General features: G+C 38.4%; 1 protein-coding gene across 6 annotated transcripts in view; it reads right to left on the bottom strand.

Moving 5' to 3' along the window:
• The window catches only part of cdc42bpb (CDC42 binding protein kinase beta (DMPK-like)), an 83,499-nt gene that overhangs the window by 27,128 nt on the left and 42,234 nt on the right, over positions 1-14,137 (bottom strand). For all 6 annotated transcript variants that reach the window (XR_012358618.1, XM_073855916.1, XM_073855918.1 and 3 more), the window contains exons 3-11: positions 13,617-13,700; positions 10,428-10,523; positions 10,068-10,216; positions 8,166-8,259; positions 5,432-5,632; positions 4,906-5,154; positions 4,501-4,732; positions 2,329-2,442; positions 1,432-1,565 (exon numbers count right to left, since the gene is read on the bottom strand). Coding sequence is in view for 5 of the 6 variants with exons in the window: in XM_073855916.1 (XP_073712017.1) it covers positions 1,432-1,565; positions 2,329-2,442; positions 4,501-4,732; positions 4,906-5,154; positions 5,432-5,632; positions 8,166-8,259; positions 10,068-10,216; positions 10,428-10,523; positions 13,617-13,700 (1,353 nt within the window). In the remaining variant the exon portion in view is untranslated. The remainder of the gene's footprint in view (positions 1-1,431; positions 1,566-2,328; positions 2,443-4,500; positions 4,733-4,905; positions 5,155-5,431; positions 5,633-8,165; positions 8,260-10,067; positions 10,217-10,427; positions 10,524-13,616; positions 13,701-14,137) is intronic.

Here is a 14,137-nt window from a genome sequence, read left to right on the forward strand (position 1 = left end):
TGTTGGGTCTGTGATGAGAATGTTGTACCTACCCTATATTAGGGGGTGATGACATTAATTTTGATAAAGGAGCCTGCAGATCTTTTTATGCAGAATGGTTTTGGAAAAATCTGCGGAATTCAGCAGAATGATTACATTTTTTTTAAGATATTAGGGAATTTAAACTGTAAATATTACAAAATTGCATCTAAAACAATTACTTTTTTTAGCATTTACAATGACCAAACCAATAAGTCCTCTGAATTAAACTGGACCAACATGAATATATTATTGTTTATAGTGTTATTTATTATAGTATCAACTTGTGTTAAAGGCAGGGTGCATGATCTCCGCAGGGTTCCCACACCTTAGTTAACTTCAAATTCAAGGACCTTTCAAGGACTTTCCAGGTCCAATACCCTCAAATTCAAGGACTTAATGTGGGACCACATTTCAAGTGAGAGGAAGGTTACATTGTGTTACCTTTAAAGATACATTGTAACAGTTCCGTTTCGTAGGAACTCGCACTGCGTCAATGCGGTGCCCCTTTGGGGACGCCTCCAAGAGTAAGTGCGTCTGAATGTGTATATCAAAAATTCAACCAATGGTGAGGCTTAACAACAGAGACAAAGTGACACGGGAGCCAGGAAGAATATCACTATTTGAACTATTGCCAAAGACGGCGATACAGGGATGCAGTAAGTATGGCAAGGGAGACACAGCTTCTCGTTCCCTTGTCAGAGAACAACAGTTACCCGAGATGTTTTCCTGTGTCAAACACAACTATGCTAAAAAGCATTTTGGTATGAATCAACATTAGCATACAGAAGATATAAGCATTTAAAGTGAACAGTTTAGTACGTGTGCTTAAAAAGTCTAGAATTTTTATGACATTATCCTACACTACACAGGGAATTATATGGATTTTTTTCCAGAAAGCTTCTTGCATAAAACTGATTCAAGCACTTTCAATGACCTGTATCTATGTATGTATATTTTCAAAAACTTCACAGGGCCTTGCACCCCCCCCCCCAGATTCACAAACTTTCAAGGATTTCAAGGACCCGTGGGAACCCTGTCTCTGAAAGCCAATGTTGACATTTGAAATGACCTAAACAAACACATCCCCATCCCAATAGAATCTGGACCCTCTTTTGATAGATCCGCCGCACACATACGCAACCCAGGCAATGATGTCGGTTAGTAGACACATCCCTTACTGCTGATTGGCTACAAGTGCATTAAATCTTTTCCGCAGAAATCTGCAGGTGTGGATTCTGTTTGGGTCTGCTAAAAACAAAATAACTCTTAAGGCATATTACGACAACTCTGTACAATAAAAAATCTGCTTGAAACATTAAGTCGCTATAAAAAAGTGCAAAGTGTTTATCCTTATTCCCCTATTCTTTGCTTTGATTTCAATGGATGATTCATCTGTCTAGTCATTCATACCTTATGAATCTCCTCTTTCTCCTGCTTGAGGGCTTTGACTTGCTTGTCCAGGGCCTTTAGTTTGGTGGAGGAACTTTCAAAATCCTGTCGAAGAGTCACCGCCTCCTCCAGCTGGTGCTCCAGCCTATCAGAGTCTGAGGAGGGACAAATCACCCAGAGTGCGCTTGGATGTGATTGGTTGAAGGTTTATAAACAGGCTACTGTGACTAATCAAATAAAAAATATTTTATTTTATTTTATTGCATGTCCTGCCAAAAGCTCTACTTTAAATTATGTGTAAATTGAAGGCTATAGAATAAAATGTATATGTATACATCAGCAGGTACACAAACATTTATTCCCTAAGCACAGAAATATAGTACTTTATTTATTTTAATCCAACTACAGTTGTAGTTCCTATAAAAAAATATTATGTGATACTTCAAAACATTATTGTTTATTTTAAACCTAGATTTACCCTCCAACATGCAACACTGTATGAAATTGAGCTTCTTGGTCAAAATGATGGCATGTGTGAACACTCACTCACTTACTCAAGGCTTTGAAGTTTAAATAGCTGTGAAATGAAAATACTCGCTTGATTTTGAAATCATAGTTATAGGTAAAAAAATCTTCTAAATAAAACCTCTCTCAATCACATTAAACAGTGCAAAAAATCTGTCAACGCATCTAACACTGCATCCCACATGAAACCTGATGCTTATGGCTGTGTGTAAAATTCCTGGCTTTTCGACAATTTGGGTCATTATTATTTTCTTCAACTAACGCTGGTGTTTTCCAAATAAAATGTTTACTTATGTAAACTAAGTAAGGGTTATTAATAAGGACACAGTGTACACACCATATCATAGACATTATTTTTTAATATTCTTCAACAGTAATTTAGTGACCTCTCACCTGCCAGTTTCTTTTTTAGTCGATCGATTTCCTCGTTGAGTTTTTTTATCTCTTTATCACGGCCGAGTGTGCCAGCCCCACGCCCATGAATAGACTCTACTGCCTGCGTGGATTCTTGGAAATCACATGGAGAAAACAAACCTTATTAACTTAACTTTTGCTTTACAAATGTACTTTCACACATTTGCACATTTTATCTCACCAATCATTTTAAATGTGCAAAAATGATGTGCAATTCACTACATTTAAAAGACAGAATGACAATGAAGAGTCATATTTACAAAATATAAAGTATTTGAACAAATTTGATTTCGCTATGCGTGTCCCTGCAGTGCCTGCGCAGACTTTCTCTGCAGCTGATCTTATTCTTATCAGACTGAAGAGAAAAGCAGGTAGATATGATTGTATTTCCTCAACATGTGAAACAAAATAAACATGATGAACCATAGGTCGACTCTAGTGTTTATGTGCATTCTGTAGGTTAATATTGGCGGTCTGCTTATACTAGGGGTGAGTAAATTTGTACTTTGAATTTCTGTTATTCGTTTCTTTTTTGTAAAAAATAAAAAATTATTGATAAGAATACCATTAGCGTACCGCATCAATTTGCAGTATCAGTATTAATAAGTTGTAAAATTGTTAAGCCATTCCCATCATAAATGTTTGAACAGTCAATAATTGGTCAAGACAATAATTGTTATAGTCAATAGGCTCTATACGTTGCAAATAACTTATTATAATATATTATGATCATATAATCATGATGGTAATGGATTAAATGATTTATTGATTGCATGCCCCTAATATTTGCAGTTCAAAAGCAATTGGTGGTTTCTTATGTTTTTCATTCATTCTAAAAACTAAATAACACTATAAATAACAATATGACACTGAACTCTAAGCTATATTTTGTTTTTATAACATTCATAGTCATATAACATTCAAAATACTTACTACTTTTATTCTCATACTTTGAGTAGATTTTAGGACAGGTACTTTTTACTCTACCCATACTACATTTTTTGGGAAGTAACAATACATGATTTTTCAGTACTCTTTCCACCCCTGGTCATAGTGTAATAGGGTGATTCTCAAGAAATCCAGACTTATGGATGGTGTCCAGCATCCGATATTTTTAAAAAGCCATTGAAGCCAATTTTGTTTTTGCACATAAGATACAAGGCCTGAACTTACTAAAACCATTATTTTTAGATGATTTAAAAAATATTTCCTATAGAATTATTTAATTTTTTTTAGATTATCATGATAAAAAATTATCATTACCGCAACATGATATTACATTAAATATATGCATTTACAAAGTCATGTTTCGGTAATGAGAACTAAAAAGTTGTCTAGGTACTATGACAAACAAATTTTCAACTTTTATCCGAAAAGAGAAAATAAGAACTGCTTACCTGGTAGCCATCTTGAGTGTCACAGTCAATTATGTCCCTTCCAACTATTTTTTTTTTTTGAAAATGTTAGTTCATTGAGGGCTTAAACAATGATTGAAAATTGTTGCGGAGAATGAGAAAATTGGTCTTGTAGACACATTTATATTACTTATTATTGTCTCTACATTTACCAATGATCACCACATGTTTCTTTACTGTCAATGTTTATAGTATAACATGCACTGAAGCTTTTTATTTTTTAGATTTTTCATTATAAATATTTCCATGTCAAAGAACCCAAATCCAGTCATGGACACGTTGCGGTAATGAAAATTTTCCCCTTAAATGTGGAAAAAACAACAAAATTGGCTTGTATGATGTCATTTGAAATCATGTGCAAAATAGTACGTAAAGAGATGTTTGTAACTGCATGCTTCTTATTTTGATACTCTTACTTTACATTTATTTTTTCAATCAAAATGTTTCATGACGCCTCATAAGTCTAATTTTGCGAGAATCACCCAATAAGCCAGATGCCACAAAAAGTGAATAAGTGTAAGTAGTTTTTAGACGTGCCCTAAAACTGCTTATTTGCAGTATTCAGAAGCCTTTGTTTGAGTTCACATTGAGTTTACACTGAATTCTCTAACCACCACATCTGCAATTCTGTTGAACTGCAAGTCTGAGAACCATTAGACAAAACCATTAACACTACTTAACGTTATAAAAACGACAGCGTAATGTTTCCATGACATGTCAGGTGGAGTGTGATTACCCTGCAGCTTGCGGTTGAGCTCCTGTTTTTCTTGCTCCAGGCACCGAATCCTCTTTTCAAAGGCTTCCACCTGCATACCCCCATCCTGGAGATCTTCCCCGGTTCCGTCTGCGGTTGACATACTCCTTAAGCTGCCGCCGTCTGAGAAGCAGCTGTCTGTGGTGTAGGTGAAGCCCACAAAGGGCAGGTGCTGCCCGGTGAAACCAGTGTGTGAGACTGGGGGAGCGATGTCCTGTTGGGAGAGCATGGGAGGGAGAAAGAGGTGAAAATGTAATGTGTTAATAGCATTCAGTAAAAATCATCTGGTATCTCCCCCTTTCATACAAGGTTTATCATCCATTCTCACATTGTTGAAAAAGCTTTAGTAAGATAACAGAAATATTAGCATTACTGAGGGATACCAACCGGGTTTTTCAGCACATCATCGTCCACATCAAAGTTGGAGGTGTCTGAAGGAGAGCTGACGTCAGGAATGTAGGGGGCTTCTGTGTTGCGAATGTTGTCCCAGTTGATGCCAGAGAAGAACGGGTGTTGCTTGAACTCCTCAATGCCGTTCTGACCCAACCTGCGCTCTCTGCTGCAGATCAGCCGTTGAATCAGGTCTTTAGCATCCTCAGACACATCCGTAATGTGGGAGGGGAACTGAAAACGCTCCTGAAAATGCAAAGCGAACCAGTTTACAACAGACAACATGAGCCATGCTGCATTTTCCAACTTGGATAGGATATCAAACCACAGATGAATGAAGGTATGAGATGCGTGAATCTAGCATGTGTGTGCCGAGTCATTAATAGAGTTTAATCTCAGATATAAGGAGGCACATGTGAGTCTTTAAATAGTTTAAATAGTAGTATTTCTTGTGCCAATAGATCAGGGCTGGGTCAAATGACAACTGAACAAATAAAAACAATATGCAAATGTTGAAGCCCACCTCATGGTTCATGATTTTTCCATAGGTCTCCACCAAGGACTCTGCATAGAAGGGCGTCTCGCCGTAGAGCATCTCGTACATACAGACGCCTAGAGACCACCAATCACACTCGGGCCCGTACTTCCCCATGCCATCCTCCATTGCCTGCAGGATCTCTGGAGAGATGTAGTCTGGTGTGCCCACGGCCACCGATGACTGGACCTAAACAGAGAATAACAGCACGTGAGATCACAAATAAGGTTAAATACGGACTAAAACATGGGTTAAGCAAGCATGTCTGCTTGTTAAATGAATGGCAGTAGGTAACAAAGACTGCAATGCATAAAATCATGACTTTTCTGGGTATGTACTTCTCTTTATGCCAAGTCTTGCTCATGAAACATGTCCCAAGTAAATATACACTCAAGCACTCAAAACATTCTCAATGCGTTGACCTCGGGGTATTTTTCTAGAATGATTCATTGGTCTTGCAGTCATGGGTGTGTACAACTTTTTGGTAAAATAAAACCGTAGATGGGCCATGTCCCCTCCATCTAATACCACCTTGCCTTTGGCAATAGTTGGTAAATAGTTTAAAGGTAACCTGTGAAAATTTGCCAAAAAGGTGCTTTACAGTAGTGTTCCCAAATTTTATATAGGTATAATCTATCCAGGGACCCACTAATATATTTTTAAATAAAAATATGAGAAAAATACATCATTTTACCTTTTCTATAACCAAGTAGTTTTTATTTTACTTGTGATTTTATTAATGAAACATTTAATTGCAATGACATTGATTTTATGATGATATACCATAAATTTATTTGATATTTCTAGTGTCATTAATTGAACTTAACAGTTTTTTGTGTCATTCACCACCATATCAAAAAGCTACATTGCACGACCCACCTTTTCCCAGCCGTGCGACCCACAGTTTGAAAAGCCCTGTTTACAGTATACATACATCCCAATTTTTAATTGAACTGTAAATATTTTATAGGAGTTCACTCACTAGGAGTCATGCCATAAATGTATTGACCAATATTTAAACGGAGCAATCAATCCCATGACTCACTATTTGACGGCATTTCCAAAACTGGCACAACTTTGGCTTGAGGAAATATCACTTTATATGATTTTGAAACAGATGTAGTCAATATTAAAATGCCATTTAAGCTACAAAAAGATATTTGATACATTTAGATGTTATTTAAATTCGAATTAAAACAAATCAACATGGTTGCCAACCGGTGCCCATTGCTAAAATTACTTCAAGAAATGTGTTTACCACAACTTGAATTTAAAAACAAAAATTATGGTACATTTAATGTCAGGTTTAATTGTTGGTTGGAAATAAGTTGTTTAATTGTGATTTTAGCACATGAGTTTGGAGACATCGGTTTTCCCCAATTCAAAAAGATAGGACTTTAGTCTTGCATGACTGAAATAACTGTAAGGAGGCTTTGAAAATAGGCCACCTCGTGGCACAACTTTCCTAAAGGGACTTTAGGCACATTCAAACAAGTCGGCATTTCAATAACGTTAAATCTCATTGGTTCTTGCATGTTTTTGACTAGATGCCACAAGAACCTATGAGATTCAATGTTATATTAATTTCACAATTTTTACATTTACTATGCTGATCTCTGTTTTCATGGAGATGCGAAACATCAATCATTAAATAACCTCAAAATATTTATAGTTTTCTCTCAAAATCGTTATTGTTCAGACACATAGCACAGACCCACTTTTGGTGACCCAAGTTGGATTCCTGGCTCGTGGTCCTTTGCTAATCCTCTCCTTACACTGCCTTTTTAATAAAGGCAAAATGGCCTAAAAATGTATTCACGTTACCGTCGCGCCTTATAGCATGTCAAAAATCATTACGCGCCAGAGACATTAATTAACCCAATGGGTGTCATTTAAAGGAACATTATGTAAGAAATGTATATCAATTAATCATAAAATGGCCCTGATATGTCACTAGACATTAAGAAATCATTTCAAATACTTATATCACTCCCAACAGTGGTCTGGCCAGGATATTGTCATTTAAAAAGTGGAGTTGCGTCCCTCAACTGATGTTTATGTTCTCATGTTGTGTATTGGCCACAAGTTGTGAGATTGCAGTACCAATTTTAGCCACAAGTTTTGTTATTGCAGTACCAGTTTTGACCACAATCCTACATACTGTTCCTGTAAAGGTGGAATGTATGCGCTTTTGGAGCTTTGCCATGTTGAGCCTCACATACAATAACATGATGTCATTTTTAATATAAATCTTAAATTATTCATTCCAGAAAAGGAAGTCATATACATCTGGAATAATAAAAATTAGTAAATTATGGAGAGAATTTTTATATCTGGATGAAATATTCCTTTAATATATAAATGTGGAGTTTGTTGCCTGGAACATAAAACATGCAGATAAAAAAAATCTTGTTTAGCCCTTCTACATGCAGCCGGCACACAGGAAACAGGCAAACAGCAGTAGATAAAAGCCGTTTTGGCCTTGGTCTTGTTATCAGTGCACTATGGTGACTCATCAGTCTATGAGCCAGAGGGTTGGGCACCGCAGGACTTTCCAATTAGCCCTCCCTTTCTAGGACAGATGGGCCAAAACCAACTCTATCAATGTCAGGAACACAGGAGGAGAGGGCAGGGGCAGTGCTTTTACCAAACAGTTGGGAGACCACCCTGTTGGGTGACAAAAGGACTGTAGTTTTAGTGTGGATCCTCATCATATACTAACCGTGCCATCTTGCATCATCTTCAAACAGGAGCCAAAGTCCGCAAGACGAATGTGACCATTCATGTCTAGTAGAACGTTGTCGGGTTTTATGTCCCTGTAAAACACGAAACACAGTTTTTACATTCCACAGTTCAAGAAGTTTTATAGGGATAGTGTGCCAAAAATGAAAATTGCATTATCCTGTCATGTTGCATTAAACATTAACCTAAAATGAAGATTAGCTCTACACATGCAAAGTTTTCTGGACCAACCTTATGGTGTTTTATTCACAGCACTTGAGCAATATTTAGTGTGCACGCATATGAGGAAAACAGATGCAAAAGCCACTGAACACCACCTTCGTCACGTATTATAAGTCCATCAAATAGTTTCCACTTAAATCCGGCCTCATGCCATTCAAAAACACCGGTTTGTTGGCAGAAAATTGTCATTTACAGGAAAACATGTCAGACGGACTTAAAGGGTTTTGCATCTATGCTCTTCATGTTCACTGATATCTCAACGAACTAAATAATGTCGAACAGGTAAAGATAAAAAAAGTAAAAAAAAAATGCCCATATAGAAGACAAATAATTGATCTATTCTTGAGTTGGCATGGGTTTATCCTCACACAGCTGATTTTGCCCTGCACTTGAGAGGCGTTTTTAATCCAGTAGGCAACCCACCCTGATGGCTGTTGCTCTCCAGGGTGTCTGTTTCTCTTCATGCCCAACCAATGCCCTGCTCTCCATGTAAACAGCCGGTCTTTGTTCACCCTCCTTCACTATTTTATCCCACAGACACACACACAGTCCCTGTCACTACGACTGGGCCACACACACAGTGCCCTCTGTTCCACAATCCTGGCACCATGGTGAGCACAGCGGGTACAGAGTAAACATGGTGTCAAAACTCATCACACTATCACACACACACAACCCGAAATAGCGCCATTCACAACCTCACAGGCTGAGAGCAAGCAAGAATGGCCGTTCTGTACCGACACATGTGTTTTTAAGGACTTTATCATTACTGCAGTCAGCTGCTGTGCTATGCCAGGCTGGTCACCAATGGTCCCAGTAAGCTCCTTTTATATTTCACACAGAGAGCAAAAACATGCCAGATAAAAAAACAATATAAGGCAAAAAGCTGTTTGTATGGAATTGGGGCAATTAATAATTTGTAAGATGTGGATATTTATATATCCACACGGTATATATTTATGTACCAATATTATTTTGTATATAGGATGTAGGCATACACATGCACGCATTTCTGCTGAGGTGGCCAACGGATCTACACCTAACAAAATAAGTTTTGCTCAGCAAGAACAAAAGTTCGGGAACATTCCTGGTAAATGTGAAAATAATGGGAGGTGGGCTGTTGTGATTGGCAATATAGTTAACGCTGCTGTTGGTGTCAGAAGGGAAGCACCACTGAAAGAAAGAAGAATGGGCTCAGCTGGACCGGATGGCAGCCAAGTACAAGCAGCCAGGAAGAGACCCTGAACCAGATCTGCAGGCCAGAACAAACCACAGCCATCTGTAATCATTTCATTAAATGATTTACGTGGGTGTGACATGTGCGGATGGGCTGATGTTTATATACAGTGTGCCCAACGGGGGCAGTGAGCACTTGGTCTTGCTTCTGTACTTGGGCAGAATCTAATGCAGAATGCATGAATGATTTTTAACCAGAAACAAAGTTTGGTCTATAATGAAAATTTAAAAAGGTAAAACTGCCCACTTAGACAGGCAGAGGTTGCCTGACCAATGTTCAAAGTGACCATTCACAGTGTTGCGGGTTTAATATGGCTTCAGAAACACCTGGTTTAACCATTTTTTTGTGTAATAATCAGTCTGCAATACTCCCGAGACTATCTTGATTTTAACTGTTCACATACACAAATACAGTCAAAATTACCTGTGCACATAGCGTTGCAGGTGGATGGAGTGGATGGCAAGCACCATCTCCGCCACATAGAATTTGGACATGTCCTCTGGGAGTCGGTCCTCAAATTTACTAAGCAAAGTCAGCAGGTCGCCACCCACATAATAATCCATCACCAAGTACTGCGGGAAAATAAATCATCATCATTTATCACACAAAAACTGATTCAGCGTTTCACATTTACAAAAAGACCCATAATGATCCAATTATACTGATAACACAATAGCAAGCAGAATGCATTATGCAATATCTAGTGCTTTATATTAAGTGTGCTTGAAATATATTGATGCTATCAGCAGAAGAATGTGTATTTGTAAGGGTGGAGATGCACACCAAGTAGTTGTCATCCTGAAAAGCGTAATGTAGGGTGGTGATCCACTGACAGTCTCCATTCACCAGCACTTCCCTCTCTTCTCGGAAACATGCCGTCTGCAGAAGATGCAAACAAATTGATTAAACGCCATTGTGGGCCATAAACATTGTATGTTATTTTGGTAAATCCTGATATTTATTTAAATTGCAGCCTTTTGCTGTTAACTCTTTCCCCGCCATTGACTAGTTAACTCGTCAATTAAAGGTCCCGTTCTTTCTGTGTTTTTGAAGCTTTGATCGTGTTTACAGTGCGCAATATATAACATGTGTTCATGTTTCACGTGTAAAAAAACCTTGGTATTTATCACACAATTAACTTATCTCTATGAGGCTGTTTTCACTAAAAACAGGCTAAAAACAGGCTGATGTCTTCCCTGTTCTATGAAGTCCCTCCTAGAGAAATACGTATCAAGTTCTGATTTTGCAGTTTGTTTAGTGTGTTGTGATTCGATAGCAGCTTAGCTTGCCATTAGCTTAGTTGGCGACTGATGTATTCCTGTGGGCGGAGGTTAGTCAAAAACTGTTCTACTTGCGTCATTAAAGCAGGAAGTAGAGGGCTGTAGTCCAAACCGGCCGTTCGCTGTAGGTTTTGAAAGGCTAATTCTGTTAAGAAAATATATCGCCTGGCCGTGAACTTTAAAGGTGCAGTGTGTAATTTTGACAGAAATGCAAAAAATATACAAAACTACATTATCAGGGGTGTATAAAGACCTTTCATAATGAACGTTTGTGTTTATTAACTTAGAATGAGACCTTTTTATCTACGTACACAAGAGGGTCCCCTTACACGGAAGTCGCCATTTTGTGCCGCCATTTTCTACAGAAGCCCTTAACGGACAATTTGTTTTACTAAGATGTCCCAGACGATGACATGTTTGTCCGGCGGCAGCTACCGTAGCTTTTCTATGCGTTTCAAAAGCGAGGGTTGAGCAGTGGATTAAGCCGTTGGTTGCAATTCGCAACCTCACCTAGATGCCGCTAAAATGTACACACTGCACCTTTAAGCTTTATCATTTTACAGGTATTGTTTATTTAATTATAGCAACATTACACACTAACATTGGTTTAAAAAATGGGATCAGGAAAAACGTGACCTTCAAGAGAAAACGCTTCCCTGCCAAAGACGACTTTTTCCTGCAATCCGTATTTCCGCTATTATCCACCAGGTGGCACTCTTGCCCAACTTATAAAACTAGAAAAAAATGTAAGTATCTTCTTAGGGCAAATGGTTCAAACTCTGTGTATGTTTTGATCATCGCTCTGAATCTAATCTCTATCAAAAGTCGTTCAAAAAACACAATTATCTTAGCTTTTTGCTCAAAACTTTGTATTTATGAATAAACCTACCCATATTTGAGAGGTGATAAAATGAGAACAAATAAAGGTAGGATGAAACTTTTTTTTTTAAAGCAGAGGGTCTGTTCTTTTTTATGTGATATATCGTATGTAGAGCTGCACGATTCTGTATAAAATGCGAATCACAATTTTTTTTCTTCAAATAAAGATCACGATTCTCAAGAACTTAGTTAATTTTAAAGACATATAACCCCAGAACATTAGTTTAACATTAGTTTGTACAAGTGCAAAGAATTATGGCGGCAACCAATCGGAAGGCGGAAATGTCCACTTGAGGGGACTCCAGAGAATGCATTCGAGTGTCAGACGTTTTTTTATGCTCTCGCTGGCGGCGTGAACGTCCATCGAGTGAATAAATCTACATGCACGCTTAATCTTCACGCCCATTAGAACACTTGGGCCAAATACAAGAAAAAGTTATGCAAGACAGCAAGTCTCACTCATTCTCTTTAGTTTCTGTTTCTTTCTATCTAACTTCTCGGCGAAAGCATCCGCTGTACCAGTGGAGCCAACACGAGCACATGTGGCTTGTGCAATAATAAATGTGATGTCAAGACGTCATTGCGGCCCCTGTAATTGCGTGTTATCGAGAAAACTGATGAGACTGCATCTTTCCTCCTTGAAAATATAATTACCTAAATCGTCGAAATGCTGGATTTAGATCGTTTGGGGGGGGGGGTGTCGAATCGAGATCGATCTTTTAAGGATTAATCGTGCAGCTCTAATTGTATGTTTATATATTTATATATGAACATTTTCTGGAAGGCATTAAACTTTTGTGAAAATAATAAAATTGCTAGCGCTGGCTGGCAACTTTAAAAAAAATGCTAGCAAGGAAAGAGTTAGCAAACCACATAAAGCCACATTAGATTTTGATTCAATTTAGATGAACCGCTAAAACATCAGTTTTTGGGATCAAGAACGATTTGGTAACTCATTTAATAAATGAAACACCTGCAGCCATTATATAAAATGGTTTCCTAATCTCAGATGCAACCTGTAATAGCTATAATTTTTGATATTTCAGCTATATTTTAAAATGAAGATCTATTAGCTATTTGAATAAAAGTCTGAGAGTGGGAATAAAAAGGCCCTGGGAAGTTCAAAGAGGATTAATGACAAGCCCAAATGCCAAATGTTCTTATGACATGCTAGCCTTTTTTTGCAACTGATCGCACAGACACTGGCTCAAGAAAGCCCAAGTAGATAAAAAAAACTATATTTCCTTTATCTCTCACTAGACACATTTGGTTATAGTCATTATTAAGCCTGAAGTGTAGTATGTTTTTTAATTTGTATGCAAATGTACGCGCACGGTCAAACACACAGCCTTGCAAAGCATAGTTTATTCGACTTGTACGTGTACGCAAGCGTTCAGCGCACGCGCATTGCAACAAAATGTAATGCATCTCCTCGACTACATACCACATTTTCCTGCAAGCGCATGTACAACGTATGCACAAAGTATGCACAGTTACAAAAATCTGTCTGTGCGCGTACTATTCTGATGACAAAATGTGCGTCATGTGCACTGCACGTGGACCCTCGTGTACTCGTAAAAATGTGACTATGTTTCTGGCTTTAGGGCATTCGGATAAGAACTGGCTTTGGCTGACCCTCTGTGAGCTCCAGAAAAAATAGAAAAAATAAAGAAATATCACTAGTCTAGACTTTAGATTGTATGCACATTCATCACTTTCACCAATGGTGACTAGACTTCAACCTATAAATTCAAATTCTATTTCTTTCTTGTTGCATTTGTGAGCATGCCAAGTCATTGTTCAAGGTCTTTACCTCGGCCCTCTTTAGCATCTCCCACTTGTTGAGGATCTTCATGGCGTAAACGCGCTCCGTGTGTTTCATCTTCACCACAGCGACCTACAGAAGAAGGAAGAAGGGGGGTTAGTCAATGCATACAAACAAACCAAAGCTCAGCGTGATTCACGGGCCGTGGGGAACCTGACAATTTCCATCGCCCTTATTTATTCATTTATGCACTCGTGGCCCACTTGGACCGAAATCCCTGCGGAGAAAGTAAGGCTCTGAATGAAACGCTTTTGATCTTTGATGCTTCTGAAAGGCAAATAACAGGAACACTGCGATTGGAGACTGCTGAATTTTTGCCAGAAGATGGGTGGCACTCAAGGACCGGCTAATTTGGGATGTGTGAGTGACTAAGGTCTTCCCTTCAGGAGGAGCAGAGTGACTGGATGTAGAGGAGTGTCCAGCTGGAGGTTATTCACATGGGGTGGAGAAAGCCAACACCCTGCCTGCGGGAAGACACACCAGGTTGGGAGGAGACGTAGTGCATGAAC

This window comes from Misgurnus anguillicaudatus, chromosome 18, assembly GCF_027580225.2.
Source record: "Misgurnus anguillicaudatus chromosome 18, ASM2758022v2, whole genome shotgun sequence".
Classification (NCBI taxonomy): domain Eukaryota; kingdom Metazoa; phylum Chordata; class Actinopteri; order Cypriniformes; family Cobitidae; genus Misgurnus; species Misgurnus anguillicaudatus.